General features: G+C 35.9%; 1 protein-coding gene and 1 long non-coding RNA gene across 7 annotated transcripts in view; one reads left to right on the forward strand and one right to left on the reverse strand.

The window, feature by feature from the left end:
• Erbb4 (erb-b2 receptor tyrosine kinase 4) overlaps positions 1 to 19,630 on the reverse strand; it is a 1,041,723-nt gene that overhangs the window by 52,658 nt on the left and 969,435 nt on the right. For all 6 annotated transcript variants that reach the window (XM_078017961.1, XM_005331866.4, XM_005331864.4 and 3 more), the window contains one exon: positions 660 to 815. In XM_078017961.1, coding sequence (XP_077874087.1) covers positions 660 to 815 — 156 coding nt within the window. The remainder of the gene's footprint in view (positions 1 to 659; positions 816 to 19,630) is intronic.
• The window catches only part of LOC144365621 (uncharacterized), a 91,365-nt gene that overhangs the window by 39,137 nt on the left and 32,598 nt on the right, over positions 1 to 19,630 (forward strand). The gene's annotated exons all lie outside the window — the stretch shown is intronic.

Below are 19,630 nucleotides of genomic sequence, written 5' to 3' on the forward strand. Positions count from 1 at the left end.
GGCAAGGAGTTAACTGAGTTTATGGACTACAGACATTGTGTTAAGGAAGTAAGTTTAAATCACAGGTGGCTTGATAAAGACTTAATGGTTACCAGGCATTTAAAGCTGTAATGAATCTTGCTTTAGACAAATCTTACAGCTGTATGTTCTTAAGACAAGTGAAGTCATGTGATTTATAGACTTTTTCTCCTGTGCAATCTTGTAGTGAACTTCAAAGCTGAGGTCCCAAGCTACTGCAATTTGGTAGTGAAAAGTCAAAATATGTTCTTAAAATCAAAGAAAGCCAGATAGACCTCAAAACGGAAGTTTTTTTTTTTTTTTTTTTTTTTTTTTTTGCTATTTCACCTTTTGATAAGATTTGAATGTAGCAGGCATATAAGCATTTAGGGTAAAAAAAATCAACATTAAGCACTTGGAAGCCTATCATTGCAAAATATTTATATTTTGGGATTTATATTTTTATATTTTTGGAAAAAAAAAATATATATATATATATATATTTGACCCAGAGCAGGAATAAGGACAAGTGATAGAACTGGGTTATAATCTCCTAAACCTCAGGCTAACTGGTTTCTTCCTAAAAAAATAAATAAATAAATAAAGATAAAATGATACCATACTGTATTTTCAATCAATATTGTTTTCAAAAAGATACCTACCTTTCCTCCATCTGCATTATACTCTTTTTCATCTCCTTCCAAGAGTCTGGCTAGTCCAAAATCTGTGATTTTCACATGGTTTGGAGATTTCACTAACACATTTCGAGCTGCCAAGTCCCGATGAACAAGCCGTCTTTCTTCTAGGTACATCATTCCCTAAAAAATATCAAAATCCACTAAGATGGTTAGTTAACGCCCAGCTTTTTCCATATTCTAAGAAGGAATCTCTTAGCATTTAATTGAAAGCATTTCTTTTTTTTTTAAGTGAAACTAGTATTCTGAAATATTTTCACAATTAAAGAAAACTTTGGGGAGCGAAGCAGCTATCTTTTTGCCTTTCCTCCTAAAGTCGTCTAAAGTAAACTGAATCGACTGACTATGAACTGAATGTCAGATTGTTCTCCTCAGAGACCAGATACCCATTTGAAATCCCTTCATTTTTGAGGTGTGTAGGTGTCTTAGCAGGTCAGCTCACATATACTTGTACTGACCTACATATTCCTCACCATTTTTTCTCCATAGCTTCAGCTTAATGTCATTTTGCCTTGCACACTCTCTCAAAACAAATACATCTCAATAATTTTTAAAAATATTTCATTTGGGCCTTAATGGTTCCAGAATCTCCATCACAGATTCTATTAAGGCTGAAGAAGGGTATTATTCTTATTATGTATGCACAGGATGAAGTATACCCTTGGGGTCTTGAAAGTATATAATTTTTTAAAAAGCTTCTGTGACATTAGTTGTTATTATAAGAATCCACAGGTTAAATTACACAGCTCATAAAGAATCACAATTAGACTTTAACATGTTATCTTCAAAACCTTAGAAAGAAATCAAAAATAAAATCCATTGCTGATTGCTAACAAGATATAATAGCTGACTCCCCCATACATACATACACATGTTATTTATATAAAATATATATTAATATCTATGTGAATTCATAAAAGTAGTGATCCATACTAGTAATAATTAGTTTATTAATTGTACCTCAGTGATGGGGAGACTTAGAGCTATTAAACACTACTCTTAATTAAAAATTTCATGTAAAAGCACGACATTCAACTCAGGGGCATAACTTAGATTAGAGGGAATGTACTTTTATTGAAGTATTAAGGAAAATTCTATAGTCAACAATTGCATTGTCAAAAAACGTCATCATTCACAAATAGATCAGAATTATACAATGGTTGAAGTATACTCTCATGCCAATTGCAAATCAATGCTGTTGGCGGTTAACATTACAACCGCAGGACTTTGAAGGATTAATGGTTTCTGATACCAAAACAAAAGCTGTGGAAAACAGACACATAAATCACATAGGTCAAAAAATTATGAACTGTATACCTGATGCAGTGTAAAGAGAATATTGCTTCAAACAGCATCATGGGCCAAACTCTATATAAATGCCCATTAAATACAACTGGTGGAGACAGAGATGCCACCTGCTATGGGCCAATCAGTCAACAGTTAGGTGATATCATATGTATTAGTGTTTTCTGAAATCAACCCACAAATGATATTTATGGCATTTTTGCCCTCTTTCCTACATAGAACTTTCTCTTTGAGTATACCCCATTGAAATTTCCTAAAATAAGGTGAATCTGAGCACATATAACCCTTATATGACTCAGAATCAAAAATAAATAAATCTATCACTTTGGAGATAGAGTATTTTTATGTCTCCCTAAATTATTTGTTCCTTTAAGAAATGTCCACAAAACATCCATCATTCTGTTTCTTAACACCTGCACTTCAGAATATAGAAAGTGTGTTGGCCACAAGTTAAGCTAGGTCCATACATGTCTTAACACATACAATGTTCCCCAATACTGCAAGACTCTGAGGGGACAACAGGGAGTCAGGTAAGGCATATGCATTAAAGGAAGACAGATGCTAATTAATGAAGTGGGAAGATATGGAATAAAAACTCAAATGAATTGCTGTGATACGTGCAAGGCATTTAAGGACAGCTGTATTCTGAGAATTTTTTTTAGTATTGCTTAGCAAGTGTGCTTTCGAGGAAAGTTCCCCACACCTAAGTAAGGTTTAGAGAACAAAACTGCAGGCAGAAAGAACAAGCATGGACCTCAGTAAGCTGTGTACTTGGATAAAGCTATATAATTCTGTATTTCTGGATCACAGTACATGAGAGAGGGGTAGAGATAAGCAGTGAGATGGAAAAGATACAAACAGGCCAGGTCCAAGAAGGGCCCCTTACACGTCAAGGGAGAGAACTTTGAGTTTTGTTTTATACAGTAGACATCTCAGTAATGAGAAAGCTGTTATAAAACGGGAGTGATCCAATTTACACTAGAATCTTGAAAACATTCCTCTGATGCCAGAACCAGAGGATGGATTAGCCACAAATGTAGCCACAGTACAGAAGAAAACTGACAATGATGTAAAGTTCGGTTTGAAAGCTGGCAGTCCATGAGTTACATCCACTTTCAGACTTTTTAAACTGAGTCTCCACACAGGGCAGGGAGTCACTCACTCTCTCTAGCTGAGCACCATGTAGGACATCTGATATCTAGTTTGCCAGGATCTTACCACTCACTATTACTTTTCAGGAAGTTTGCTCGTATCATTTATGATACTCTGGCTCATAATGAGTATGAGTCTTCTAAACTAGGCTAGAAGGAATACTACAGAGAGGATAATTCCAAGGTGTATTTGCAAAATAAAATGATCATCCTTGGTAACTAATTGAAAAATGAAGGACAAGTAAACTGAGAATAATTTTTTTCAGACTTTGTAATTTAGGTGGATAATGATTCCTTGAACTAAATAGCATTGTAATAGAAAAGCAATTTGTTTCTTAAACATGTACAAGAATAGTAATATATATTTTACCAACAGAGAACTAACATTCTGCAAGAAACGTAAGATACTACAATGGTATGAATGTTAGTGTCCCTTCCAAATTCATCTGTTGAAATCCTACCCTAAAATGATGAGGATTTTGAGAGCCCTTAAGAATGGTATGAATGACCTCAGAGAGATCCTTAGCTTTTTCAGTCCTATAAGCAATCAGGAAGTGGGTCCACACCAGACACCAAATTGGTGGGCAACTTGACCTTGGACTTGCTAGCCTCCAGCATTATAAGAAAAAAAAAATCTGTTGTTTTTAAGTCACTCAGTTTTGTATTTTTTCATAGTGGCCCAACAAAGATACTGTAATGACATTCCACAATACAAACAAAATTTCCAAAATTCTAATAGTTCTTTGGTATTCCATATGCAAAACTTCAGTAGGTGATACACTATCTTTAACCTTCATACCATTTGTCCAGAAAAGTAATTTCTTCATAATAACAAGAATTCAATCCAATGACCAGTCTATATAATTTTCTTCACCAACCTGGTCATCATTAATAGCAATTTAAAAAAAAGAAAACAGAACTGCATATCATTACCAAACCATCTAAAAAGGTTTGAACAGTTGCTTTGTAACTAAAAAATATCGTTGTGCAGAGACATACTTTCAAATCTTTAATATGACTGCCACTTTTGGCCCACTTTAACACCTAGAATTAGAAGGTTGAATAGTCTTTGGATTTTTCTTAAAAGGTTACTTCACAAAACAAGTCATTAAGACAGAATTTTCTTACTGAAAGATCTCATTAAGGTCACATTTTCTGCTAGATTCTTTCAAAATGAAATCCCTCTTAAGATTAAAAGTATGATGCACTAAGGAGGCAGACAGTTGCTTGAAGAAGAAATAATAAATATAAACTGAATGAAGTCCCTGGAAGTTTGAAGATTAATCACAAAAAAAATTCATTATGGTAGAGAGATGTTGTACTAGTAGGAAGAGAAATCTTCTCTACCCCAGAGCAGCTCCCATGACCAGGCCAGGCCAGGTAGGGTACCTGATGGGACTGCCTATATACCACAGCTAACATTGACCAGAATTTGGGACACAGCAGGCACCAACAAAATTCTTCTACTTTGGTTAGTTAAAATAATCCTATGAAATACACACTGTTTTCAATCTCATTATAAATATGAGAAAGTTCAGGCTAATAAAGGTAATTTTACTTGTTCCAACTCATGGAGCTAATGAGTGTTAGAAGTGGGATTTGATCCCTTGCTGTGGGACTCTGGAGTCTACACATTTAAGTCTATCCCCCCTTAAACACTTCAGAGGGACATGTGGGCATGGAGAAATTAATGTGTATAGTTATATTCTGTGACTTTGAAAGATCCTTATTTTTTTTCCTAAGAAAAAACAATACCATAAGAGATTTCAATGAATTTTAGCACATAATGCAGTTGATTAATTTATAAAAAATTTATACTTAAAATCCAGTTAAATTGCAAAGCTGTTTGTAATTTAGCAGGAATTTTAATTATGTAAGTTCAAGACTCCATTCTTACTTTGATCCCAGAGTATGCAGAAGGTCCAGTGGGGATGGGTGTAGAATCTGGAGTCAATCACCTGGTTCAATCCCCAGCTTGGCCATCTTCTAGATCTGTGACTCTGAACAAGTTATTTTAACCTTTCTGTGAACAGCACCTGTCCCACAGGTTGTTGTGAGGATTAAATAGTATACTCAAAGCACTTACATAGTAACTTGGTATGTAGTAGGTATAGAACATGCAAGCTTTTAGTATTGCTTCAAAGATAAATATCAACAGTCCTAGAATGGACAAGAATTACCCTCATTAACTTGGACTGTCTATTTTTTTTTAAATAAAACCTCAGCTCATAAATCACAGTGGGTGTCCAATAAATGTTTGCAAATGGGGATATATATACCCATAACCTACCAACTATAATTAATTCATGGATACAAATTTCAGAATTATTACTATTTGAAATCTCATTTTAATAATGATACACCTGAGAAATCTGCCATATAAGGAGAAAGAACAATTAGGGAGTATATTAAGGGATTTGACACTCTCCATAAATACATCAAAGATTTCAGGAACTTACTGAAGATAAAAGTCACGAGCAAGATAGATCTAAAAGTCTTCAATGCTTCAGAATGTTTTCTATGAGTTAATAAAATAGTACATTTGCCATAACAGAGTCTGCTATTTATCACACAGCATGGAAGAGGGTTTTTGGTAAATGTTTTAGAAGCAATTTTACCCATTTCATGATCCAAGTGCTGTAAGTCTGATTTTATCCAATATTCACAATTTACAATTACCTAAACTATTCATAATTTCACCATTTTTCATACCTTCTCTCATATGCCGTAATAAATTTTCAAAGATTGCTTACTTATTGTTTCATTTTTCATCTCTGAGATCAAAAGACCTGACAAGAACAATGTAGAGGAGGAAAAGTCTGTTTTGGTTCACTGTTTCAGAGGCCACTGACCCCATAACTCTGGGCTCAAGGCAAGGCAGAACATCATGGTGGAAGGGTGTAGCAGAGGAAAGCAGCCCAGGATGTGGCAACCAAGAAGCAGAGAAACTTCTGTTTGCCAGAGACAAAATATAAAGTCCAAACTCACACCAGGAGTGACCTACTTCCCACAAGTCACCCCCATCTGCCTACAGTTACCACCAAGGTAATCCACATCAGTGAATTACTCACTGATTGGGTTATCCCTCTCATAATTAAATCATTTCACTCTGAAAATTCTTGCACTGTCTCACCCATAAACTTTTGGGGGACACTTCACATCGAAACCATAACACTTATGTTTTGTTCACACCTGTTAAAATGTGAATCACAGTAGATATAGTATATATAAACTAGTATTTATAAACTAGCAGGAAAAGTCAAATTTTGCTTTTGATTTTCAAAAATACACTTTGATGTGCAAATCCAGTGAAAATTGAATTTAAAGTTTAAATCTTTGCTTAGAATTAACTCACACGAATTTTTCTATGGAAAAAAAATCAGTAAATGACATAATTTTAAAATATCAGTTATGGATAAACAAATGGAAATGACCTTCTTTTCAATCTTATGGCATTTGAGTCACAGCTATCTAGCTAAAAAACATGATTATTATGTCTTCATTCGATGTGAAAATGTATTCTTCCCAACAGCAGGATGCTAACAGAAGTCAAGAGAGACTGGACTATTTCTGACAATAAATATTTGCTTCTCACATATTGGCCATGTGACAATTTCATCAAATATGTGTGTGGAGCTAAAAATTTCAAGCTGCAGTCAGATCTCACAGGCATTAATCTCTGGAGTTAACAAGTCTGCATTTTTTCCAGTTTTCATTCTAATAACCTGAAGCTTTCTTAATAACAGGAAGCTTCAGGAAATCTAGCTTCAAATGAAAATCTCTCCTCTCTTCTTCCTTTCCTTCTAAAAGCAATTCTATCTTTGTAGAAAAAAAATACACTATAATGCTTACTACTATTAGGGCTAAAGGTATGAGCATGTTCAAGGGAAGAAAACCTCTTTTAGGATGTAGTCACTTATTTTATCCAAATCATGCATGAAGAAAAACTAAGGGGGCTCTATGATTGAATCATCTGAAAAGTCTTTCACGCAGCAGCGTTCATGGCATGAGCAGGGCGAGGTAGAAGTAGTCCTGGACATATTGCTAACTAGGTTTATGACCACAGGAACTCATCTCACCTCTATTTTCAAAGTGACAGATCAGTCTAAATGATCTCTGAAGTTACCTCTAGCTTTACATTTTCATTTTATGATAAATGGAACTGCAAACTGTATATATCTGAAATACTAAATCGTGGGTCAATAATAGATACAGAGAATACTAAAGAGGTAGAGTAGATGTCTTCCTTCAAATATTCGGTGAGATGGGCTAGGGTTGTAGCTCAGACGTAGAGCACTTGCCTCCTATGCCTGAAGTACTGGGTTCGATCCTCAGCACCACATAAAGTAAAATAAAGATATTGTGTCCACCTGTAACTAAAAACTAAATATTAAAAAGCAATTCAATAAGAGTTTTAAATGTGCTTTCATAAAGTAATTTTAGTGCATCCTAAGTTTAAGACATAAGACTCTGGAAATAAACCCTGGGCACTTATTGGATGCAATATGTTGGTCAATATATATTTATGTGTTTCACTTTTCTTACCTGTTGAATGAGCAATTAATAATAATATCTCCTTTGAGGATCCAATAGCTTAATATTTATAAACTACCCCAAATATCACCTTATGATTAAAAATATGATGATCATCACAAGGGTGAAAAAAAAAGGCAATTACTTGAAACATGTATTTACTACCCAGCTATGTTTGGGGTAGTAAATTCTATCTCTCACTGTATTTGTCCTTGAATGATTTTCCCATTATTCTAGAGAAAGAAGGTGGATTTATATGATTGTCTTGTTCTAGCAGGGAATATGGTAATACTCACACTTCCAATTGCAGTTATGATCCTCAAGAGGGTTGGTGAAGCTGTAGATCTTAAAAGGATTTTAGAATTTTGAGAAGAGTCAACTTTCTGTTATTTTAATGAAATGTGATGAAAATTTTTTTGCTATTTATTTGAAATATATTTCTCCCAAATAGTCCCAACAATGTAGTTGGGTGTGTGTTCATGAAGACTTGCATGAAATAGCAGCTATGGTGTGCTGCCCAGAAACCAAGATATCCATAACCTCAGTGTTGGTGTTGGCTGCCAGTGGCTCTCAGATGCATTATTCTTGAGGCACTGATAACCCAACTCAATCCAACCCAACCCAACCACAAAGGAAGTGCTTTGCTAGGGATTTTTCCTTTCACAAGAGGCAATCCACATCCAGTGATTGGTTGATGTAGAGTTACAAAGTTCATAGCCCTTTGATGATTATGAAGAGCTATTCCAGCTCCAGTACTCTCCATGAGATGAGGATGCAGTTTCACCACAGCCTAACTCTTCCTCCAATCAGTACTGCTTTTCTTGGTGCTTTATGGGTGTTACTTTTAAAAAAAAACCACTGGCCCCAAATACTTCCTGCATCCAAACCTCAGAATCTATTTCTGGGTATAATATGTATGATATTTTTTCCCTTCGCTCTTTCAGGATCTGAGATAGAGAAAACTTTAGAGCTAATACATTCTATAATTTATGCACATGATTATCAATATTCTTCTATAGTTTCCACCCAAATCCCATTCCCCTAGTTCTCATGAGTACCTAAAAGAGTGTTTTTAATGTATATCCTTCTTATCTCACTCTTGTATGTCTATTTAGTTTCATCTATATTTTTAAAAGTGGTGTTCTGTGTTATTTTTAATACATAAATAGTTTGTATATTGCAGTTTCATGTTTTATTCATTATGCTTTTAGATTCAAGCACATTGTTATAAGTAATCTAGTTTATTGCTTCTTGGTGTTGTATTAAGTTATACAAACATTCACAGATATATAAACAAATATAACATACACACATACACACATATACACACAATTTATTATCCATTTCGCTATTGTCAGGCACCACATTTTCCTCGATTTCTTTGAACTACAACACTGAATTACACTATTGTGTGATGCTATAAATTTGTTTAACTATGTAATCGGCTATTCAGTGTTAACTTTATTGTAAGATATTCTGGAAAATAGTGGTAATAGTCACTGTGGAAGATCAATTTGGAGGGGTCTATAGTTCATTGAGAGCACTGAAATCATATGGGAAAGCCAAATTTTAATTGTGCGTGTTTCCATTATGTCTATTTGTAAATATAAAATAGGTAATATTTATTAAGCTCTTACTCTGACAGGTACTCTGTATAAAGGAACTTAGAAGAATCCAAGGAGATCTATATTATGCTATTATTTCCTTTTGAACATAAGGCAACTGATATACACAGAGGTAAAATAACTTACCCCAAAGTGAAAGCTAGTGCATGGCAAAGCTCACCAGAACCAAGAGCTAACTGCAAGTAGTTTGACTCTGACAACAGTGATCTTGACCACTGTGCTATATGACCATATTCATAAAATTACACTCAACAGGCTACAAAGCCATAAATGACATTTAATAAAGGTACATATAATTGAATGACTGCCACATAGACTAGTGCTCTAAGAAATCAAAAATAATTCTTGCACATAACAACCACTTAAGGCTTATATATAAATCGCTTTAGTTTTTCTGGTTTCTCCAAGGATGGTGTCTCTGGAGGTACTTTAAAAACCAACTACAGCCATCATGCATTGCTTAATGACTTGGATATGAGAAAAGTGTTGTAAGGTGATTCTATCATTGTACAAACATTACATGTAAACTTACACAAACCTAGATGGCATAGTTGGCCATCACTCAACACGGTCTCTTAATGCAATCAAGAGTCACAGTAAACTTGAGATGTACAAGCTGCAGCCTGTATAACAGAGCACCCTGCTTTACAGCCAGGTTTCATTTTTTATTAAGTAGAAGAAGTAAATTCCAAAATAAGGGCCAAAGTATAGTATAGTAAATACATAAACCAGTAGCTTAGTCATTTATTTTCATTACTGTGCTATTATAGGACTGGTAGTACAATGGCTTTGTTTAAACCGTGATCACCTCAAATGTGTGAGCAGTGTGTGGCACAACAATGGTACTATGGTCTATGACTGTATGTGTTGTATTTGTGAACTCAACTGTGTGTCTTCAACAATTTGAAGATTCCTTGGCTTTGAACCAGCCCTTACTACATATTTGTGGTTGAATTAAATGAACCATAAGGCCAAAATTTGGTAAGGCTGTCTGGAAGTAGCAATTTTTCTTCGTAGGGTTGGTAGAGCAAATTTCAGATCTATAATGGGATGGAGGAAAGCCAACCCTGTAGCAGTTAGGTCAACCCCAGACTTCAATGTCAGAGTATGGGGGAGTGGGGATACCATTTACAGATTCCTAAGGCTGGCAGAGCTAACAGATTTGTCTTCTACTTATTCCCTGCATTTTCTTCAGAAATTTCATTTACCACTCTTCACAAGTTTTTGGAAAGTTCCATCTGAACAACAGCCTCCTTGGGACTTGAAAATCCCGCTTCAGGAAGCCAGAACATAAAATCAATAAAGAAAAACAAAAAATAACAAAAAAGTAAATTAAATAGCACAGATGAGACATTTCTACTTCCCTCCTAAATAAATGGTGAGTGAAAAGCTGATCTGCTTGGATCAAGAGAATTCCCAAGCAGGCTACAGTTTCCCCTCCCACAGACCTCCAGACAATGTGATCACAATTGGAGGGGTGTGTGTCGGGGGGTGGATTTCATGACATCCACACCTGCACACTCTCCTGGGGAGGGGTACTTAAAATGGATTACTTCTGCTCTTTAGGCAACTGATCAATAAAGATGTGGATTGCAATGAGAAAGGCGATGTTTGTGGGCTGTTGTAGTTATCCTCTGTGTCTCTTCAGAAATTAATTAAAAATCAATGAAGTGTACAACCTATTAATACAGCAGCCTCTAGATTAACTGATAGAAACTTTGCTCTGAGCATGCAGCAGCTGCAAATGCACTCAAACAGTACAGAGAGGAGGTTCAACTTCTGACACCTTCGTTATAACTGAGCAGAAATAGTTTATGGCTTACATTTTGGTTTTACAGAGTTCCATGCTTCTGGTGAAATATACAAAAAGTTCATGGTTGGGAATATGTACATACAATTTTCTTTCTATATCAAGTTTTATGAGGTATTCTTATAAGAAAAAACTTCTGCCATCATACAGTCCTAAAGGTTTTTAATAACTACTTGCTTAACTGTAAGTAGCTGAGCTTATTTATAACTGTTAACTATTTGATCTTCTCCTGAAAAAGTGAAATTCATAGGAAAATAAAGAGTCTTTCGTGATTTGACAAATTCAGTGTCCACTTAGGAAACTGTGACACATCATTTAGTTCTGTTCTGCCTCTGAGTCATTTGGACATCAATGGACTGAGCTCACATATACAAGTGCTGACTCCGTACATGTGATCCATGTTCATTTCTAGAAGTCACCCAGCTTTGACCCATAGACCTTTTGCTCAAGTATGTTATTCCTTAAAATCCTCAGAAGGATCTGAACCACAGCTTTCCGTTATCATCTCCATCCTTGCAGTCCATCTAGAATCCCATGTTAGTGCCCTTCCTTGCTTCACCCTTTGGGTTCTGCCTGGCACAAAATTCAAGGGCTTTATTTCTAGTCCCTGCTTAAAGACTCAAAGTGACTACTATCTGGCACCTTCACTCATTTTCTAGTCCAACATCATCGTGGAAGGATCTGATATCATCTCATAACTTAAAATGAGAACAGTGTGTCATTCATCATTTCATTATTTAATGGTCTGTCTTTCATTATTTAAACTGGCAAGAAGTTGCCTGAGTGTAGACTGTCTTCACAAGCCTGGGACCGTAGCATCATAGTAAGAATATAAATTTCACTGTTTATTGGACAAATTTGATTGCAGAGCACCTGTACCTCCTTGTCTCTTAAAAGCCTTTTCTAGAAATTTCTGAGGCTTCCCTGGGTGCCTCACAGATGTTCATGAATACTTTTTCTTGATTATTTTTTTCAAAGCTCCTCACTTACATCAGCAGCCATAGAACCTACATACAACTAGAGCTGGAAATGTTCATGTCTCTTCCTGAGCTAGAGAAGCTAGAACTTATGATATCAAAATGATGATGTCCTTCTCTCCTCACCATGTCAGATCCCTGTTGTCCTCCATTTAGCCTCAGCCAAGTGCTCTGGTACTTTTAAACTTTGTGCAAAGTTTGCCCCCAACCATATTAATAGCTATTCTTGAGACTCCAGAGACAAAGAGTTTCCTTAAAAACAACTCCTTTAGCAACCTCAATCCCCGACTACTCAGATCTACTCTGAGTGGTGCACAGGGAAAAATGCTGTATACCTCTTTGCTGAGTTTTACTCTCCTGGACCCCATGTACCTGCCATCATGTCCTCATCCCTTTTTACTCTCAACATACCTTCACGTGTGTATGCACGATGTGGTGCATATGCATTGACTCACCTTGTCTCTCATGGGGTCAGAAAGTCCTCAAGCAACTTGGTTTTATGTGCCACTTAGGTTTCTTTTCTACAAATTCCCCCCTAGAGCACTACAGCCAGACCAGCTGGAAGACTTTCTCTAGGTTCTTCTGCTTCTCCAGTTTCCCAAGCTCGTGATACCACCTACCTGTACACTGCTACACTCTTCCCACCCGGCTGCAGACCTGGACTTGCTCACATCTAACTTTCCCTTAGATCAGAAATCAGACACAGTTACCTCCACAAAGCCTTCCCTCGTTCACAGGGAGACTCAGCCAATATCTGGCTTTCTCTTTCTATCCTTTTTCTATCTGGAAGTAAACCCTGAAATTTTCAAGCATTAATTTAAAACAAAGTTTTGGTTTATGGATAAATCAAAGTTATTTTATAAAGCAGAAAGCACATATAGTTTATTATAAACTAGGCTGCATCTCTATGCTCACACTTCAGAAATATTATGTAGTGCATTATCCAACACCAGCAGTTTCAGGTAAGAATGAGAAAAAGCTCAAATACATCTGTATTATAATTAAGCACTTATTACTGACCTGGTTAGTTTGTCAAACTGGTTTTTAGAGTGTTAAACACCAAACTGAAAGATGGAAGGAGAAAACTTTTTTTTTTTGCTTGTTTTCTCAAGTCCTAAAAATAAAAATTGTAATCTGAATACAATTCATTGTTTGGCTTCAAATCCTTATGGATTGTCAGCTACCACAGCAGTGGATGGAATTCTGCTGAGAGGACATTACTGTGCATGACCCTCCTCCATTTACCAATTCCATCACATTTTGACAGTCAATAAATAATAGTTGATTGATTACCTCCTCCTCCACTCTATCTATACATTCCTATTTCTCCTACTTCATTTGAATCACCAGGTTAAGAAAGAAGGAACTCCCAGCAATCATTAATATACTCCTGAACATAGACTCAGAGCAATTAAAAGTGAAGGAAGAGAAAAAGGGATAATAAAATTTTAATATTGTTGGTAGTAATTGTGTATTGCTTATGATGGATTTTATTATGTTGGCTCTTTGCTGTTTTTTATGTATTCAACATCTGCTAATTTTCAGGTTTACATGCATATGTTACAAATTGCTTACTGAATATTTTTAATTCCAGAAAGCTCTTGAGGTTCCAGGCTAAAAACTGTTTTCCTGCAAAGGTAGGAAAATGAGAAAGTGTTGTTCGTGCATATTGCCAAAATAGAATTTGAAACTGCTCTCTTTGTTGGTTTCCTCTCCAGTTTGTTGATTTATGCAGTTGATATTTCACATGGAAGAAAGATGAAAGCACACATCATAAAAGGTGTTCTAAAGGGTCACTGTTAGTTCACTCCCATTTATCTTTGACAGCAGAAAGTATGGGAACTGTGGTAATGGAGAGTGTTAGCCTACAGCAAGATATCCCAGATTTCCATATTAGCCCAGCCACTCACCACATGCAGCTATCTGTGTGGCTTTACACATTTTAGCTTTTCAGTTGGCCTTTGTTTCCATCTATAAAATGGGTACGTTAACAATACTCATCTCAAAAGGTTATTCTAAGAATTACCAAGATACTCCATTTGAAATCCTAAGAATAGTGCCTGGTCAAGAATAAACTCAATATTATTAGCTATTATTATCACTTTGGAACATCACTTTGCATTATATGAACTCTTGTTTTGCAAAACCCCAGCTTTCAAGTAACTCACAATTTCTTGAGACATATCAATATGCTTGTATACTTTGAATCCCCAATGATCATCTATCAACCAACAACCATATTTTTTGGTGGTGTTATCTTTCTAATGACAGTTTAATTCCAGCAACCTGACAATCTTTAAACTTTGTTTTATGTTCAATACCTTTGTTTCTTTGTACAATGTCTAAATGGCACTTCACTTTGATGTTCAAAAGAAAATAAGGTGGAAAATGGAATCCAAAAGAAAAATGTTCCCATGAAGTTAATAAAATTATAACAAATGGACAATCATTGAGGATGATAAAATTGGCATGCATTTAACTTCACTGAGACACTCATTGAAAATAAGCTGAATGACAACATATTAATCTTAAGAGTGAATTTAAGTATGTTGGTGGGGAGCTGCAAATGTCCTTGAGGCTAAAATACAAAGAAAATTAGATATTACGTTACTCTGGAGTTATGTATAGCTGAATCCCACTCATACCATGGAGATCTTCAGTTCACATTCAATATTAGCAAATTTTGAATTTTTAGGAATATGTAAAAATTAGTGACATCTAATCTTTTTGTATAAGTATGCATATTCTGATAGGTTATTAGCTATGTAAAGAAACAGGAAGAAAAATAAAGTATTATCTTCTCCTGATCACTTTCTACCTTTTGTGTATACTATACAAAGAACTATATTTATTGTGTATGCACTTCATATTCAGGTGAAAGGGATAAAGAAAGTTTCCTTGTTTCCCTCAACAATTATCTATTGAATATTTATTTACTCTGTGTTGGGCACTTTGCTATTTATTCATTGTTTTCATTTTGAGACAGGGTCTTGCCAGGTTGCTGAGGCTGGTCTTGAACTTGCAATCTTCCTGCCTCAGCCTCTAGTCATTGGGATTACAGGCATGCACCACCATATCTGGCTTTCTATTAATTATTTTACATGTAAAGATGACAGTGTTTCCCCTTCAAGCTGTTCACAAGTTGGTGTGTGAGACTGCTATGGTTGGAATGTAGTCTGTCCTCTTCAAAACTCAGGATGAAATTTGGTCCTTGATATAACAGCATGAAAAGGTCATGGGAACTTTAAGAAGTGATTAGGTTATTAAAGAGGATTTACAAAGTAATCTTGTGAGATTGGGTTAATTCCTAGGAGTGAATGAACTCTGGCTTCCATGGGACTAAATTAGTTACCATTAGAATGCTTTGTTTTAAGTGCTTTTGTCTCTTCCAAACTTACCACGTTTCCATTTCTTCATCATGTTATGATGTGGCATGAAATCCTCCTAGGAGCAGAGCAGATGCAGGCACTCTGTGGTGAGCCTTCCTGACCATGAGCTAAATAAACTTCTTTCCTTTAAGAACTACCCGAACTTAGGTATTTTATTGTAGCACAACAGACTAGGAAGTATACATAGACTCAGATAGAAGATGTAAAGGAAGTATTTAAAAAGTAAAGACAAGGGGGAATAAACATTTTTCTATGCAGAAATTCCACACAATAAGTGGAATCTGAGTCTGGCAGCATATGAAAAATAAATATTTAAATTTTCACCTGTAACACAGTAAGAAAAAAAGATTCTTGACATTATGAAAGGCATGTACAAAAATTTTTTAAAAGCCAGGCATGGTGGTATGCACCAGTAATCCCAGAAGTTTGGAAGACAGAGGCAGGAGAATCACAAGTTCAAAGCTTCAGCTACTCAACAAGGCCCTAAGTAGCTTAGTGAGACCCTGTGTCAGAATGAAAAGAGATGTGGCTAGTGGTTGTTATGGTTTGGGTGTGAGGTCTCCCCCCAAAACCTCACATGTGAGACAATGCAAAAAGGTTCAGAGGAGAAATGATTGGGTTGTCACACTCCTAACCCAATCAGTATATTAATTCCCTGATTGAAATTAACTGAGTGGTAACTGAAAAGGTAGGGTGTGGCTGGAGGAAGTGGGAATTGGGGCATGGCTTTGGGGTATGTATTTGTATAAGGCAAGTGGAGAACTCTGCTTTCTTTTTTTTATATACTTCAGGATTTTTATCATGAAGTATGTTGGATTTTATCAAATGTTTTTTATGCCTCTATGAGATGATCATGATTTTTTTTATTGGTTGTTCACAACATTACAAAGCTCTTGACATATCATGTTTCATATATTAGATTGAAGTGGGTTATGAACTCCCCATTTTTACCCCAAATGCAGATTGCAGAATCACATCGGTTACACATCCACATTTTTACATGATGCCCTATTAGTAACTGTTGTATTCTGCAACCTTTCCTATCCCCTACTATCCCCCCTCCCCTCCCCTCCCATCTTCTCTCTCTACCCCATCTACTGTAATTCATTTCTCTCCTTGTTTATTTTCCCATTCCCCTCACAACCTCTTATATGTTATTTTGTATAGCAATGAGGGTCTCCCTTCATTTCCATGCAATTTCCCTTTTCTCTCCCTTTCCCTCCCATCTCATGTCTCTGTTTAAAGTTAATCTTTTTTTTCCTGCTCTTCCTCCCTACTCTGTCTGAACATCATGTGAGCTGCTTCCCTCTGCCACACTCTGCCACCATAATGTCCTGCCTCACCTGGAGCCCGAAGGAACAGAACTTGCTGTCTATAGATTGAGATCTCTGAAACTCTGAGTCCCCAAATGAACTGTTTCTCCTAAAATTGTTTTGGTCAGATTTTTTAGTTACAGCAGTGAAAAAGCTGACTAAAACAGTGGTTAAGTACTGAGTTCAATACTTGGTACCAAAAAATAAATAAATCAATAAATGAAAGCACATAGTCCTATAAGATAATAGTATGCTTAGAAAAAGAAGCAAGGACTTCTGTGAGGGGATCTAAGCTTACATGGGCTAGAAGTGCCAAAATTGAGTACCTAACTTAATTGTGACTGTCTACCATGTCATACAAAGCAGTCTGAATAAAAACAACATTGATATGATCATATTTGGCAGTTGTAGAAAGAAGAGACAAGTTAAAGGTGATCCATTAGGATATTCCATTGCTAGTTCAGATAGCAATGGTTTATTGTTTGACCAAGGTAGTAACTTGGAGAATGAAGTTTAGGTTGCAAGTAACAGATAGAGATGGATGAGTATCACTGGTAATGAAGCCATAAAAAAAGGTGAGATCACCCAGAGTTTTTCCAGGGAAAATTCAAGAAAAACACCCTTGCTAAATAAGTGGAGAAGGGAAAAGAAATCAGCAAAAACAACCCCAAACAATGGCCAGATCCCCAAGAGAACCAGAACAGAGTGGTACTGAGAACTTGGAAGGAAACAAGAGAGAATTTAAAGATGGTAAAACTAGTGATGGTCAAGTACAATAAGGAAGTCAAAAATGATAACTGGACTGTTGATATAGCTCAGTGGGAAGAGTGCCTGTCTTACATGCACAAGGCCCTGGGCTCAATCCCCAGCAGCACGCACACACACACACACACACACACACACACACACACACACCAAAAAAAAAAAAAAAAAAGAAAGAAAGAAAACCAAAGAGGCAGGATCCTTGGGAGTAGGGCAAGGATTTGAAGAATACTGGTAGATAAAATTAATACGTGGGCAATCACTTCAGATAGAGGTGGAGACAAGTTTGGGCTTGTTCATTCCTTTTCCCCAGAGAACTGATATTTTTACAGGATGTATGAGAGGATCCAGTGTATCAGGACAGTCTAGTGATACAGGATGAGAAGCAATGACAGGAAAACACTCCAGCAGCCATGGAGTGGGGTCAAGAGTGCAGGGAAAGAGGCAGGCTTTGGAAAGAAGAAAGACTCTTCCATGCAACAGACAAGAAAGGAAAAGCAGGTAGATGAGAACCAAATTGGGAAAGTTCCTGTCCTCTTATCATTATTCTTCTCAGTAAATAAGGAGTAGTACCATACAGCCAGAATGAGGGCAAATACAAGGCAGAGGGAAGAGGTCCAAAGTCATCTAAAGAAAGAACATTATTCTGATTTCACTATGTGCCCAAGTAAAGTAGTTATCCATAGGAAGTTGGGAGGAAGCTCACAGAAAGACAGGTAAAGATTGCTGTAGAAAATTGAAGGCCAAGAAAAAAGAGAACCCATGGGGTTATAATTGTATCACCTAGCTTGAGTCGTTTCCTGGCTTGAGTCCTTTTCTGAGTCATCAGAAAATGGGTATTTTGGTTCATTCAAGGAAGGGAAAGTTAGACATGCAGGCAGAGATAAGGACAAATTAACAAAAATAACTGTAAAGACACAAAAAATGTTAGAAAAATTAAAAAGAAACTCAGACATTGAAGCTTTTGCACATTAGTGTGAATTTTGGAGTTAGTTTCTTCTTTTAAGGCTTTTTATTGTCACCAACAAACACAGGGTCATAAGTTTTTACTCTTCCCATCTAAACATTTTAAAAATAAAATCTATAACCTGGTACAGTGGCACATGCCTGTAATCCCAGCAGCTGGGGAGGCTAAAGCAGGAGGATCACAAGTTCAAAGCCAGTCTTAGTAAATTAGTGAGATCCTAAGCAACTTGAAAGTCTCTGTCTCAAAATGAAAATAAAAATAAAAATAAAAAAGGCTGGGGATAAAGATCAGTGGTAAAGAACCCCTGGGTTCAATTCCCAGTACTCTCCTCCAAAAAATTTTAAAATACAATAAAATCCATTACTATAAAATTCTATTTTTAAAACCTTATTTTTAGCTTAATATAAAATATTGAAGGTTATCAGACTATAATTATACATTATCAGGTAAAGATTGATATTCTGAAACACTGTGACTTAATAAGAAAAGTTCTTTTCTTAACCAAATATACAAAATATTTTTTCTTTATTTGTTTTATTTTAACAATTTGATTTCTAGTAATTCCCTTTATACTTTCAGTTAACAAGTTGTTCTCATATCCGACAGAATTTTTTTAAAGTCATATGCATTTTGAAACAAGTGAGAATTTTGCTCCCATGTCTCAATACAAAGCATTCAGCAGCAAGTTCCTACCTTTAAGAAAACCATAAGCCTTCCATATGCCACTGACAGAATAGCATAATGAAGCACCAAACGCAAGTCATGGAAATGAATAGATGGCTTTAACAAAACCAGTGACCCTGGGTTACAAAAATCAGTAGGTTTATTTTGCTGTCAGCCTGAATTTATTTGAATCATAACTTCTATATTCCTTTATAATTATGATCCTGTTTGGCAAAGTTGGACTACCTTCATATGATTTTACAATATTCAATTTCATTTTGAAAACATCCAATGCAAATTTAATACTTTTATCTTTTATGACAAGACTTAACTCAGTCTGAAATAATCACTGTATTAACATTTTTTACCCATTCAAATAGTTCAATTCATTATTACAAAACAGCAAGCATCCTCAGCCTGTCATTAATTCCTACTGTTTTAAT

The sequence above is a fragment of the Ictidomys tridecemlineatus genome, chromosome 7, assembly GCF_052094955.1.
Source record: "Ictidomys tridecemlineatus isolate mIctTri1 chromosome 7, mIctTri1.hap1, whole genome shotgun sequence".
Classification (NCBI taxonomy): domain Eukaryota; kingdom Metazoa; phylum Chordata; class Mammalia; order Rodentia; family Sciuridae; genus Ictidomys; species Ictidomys tridecemlineatus.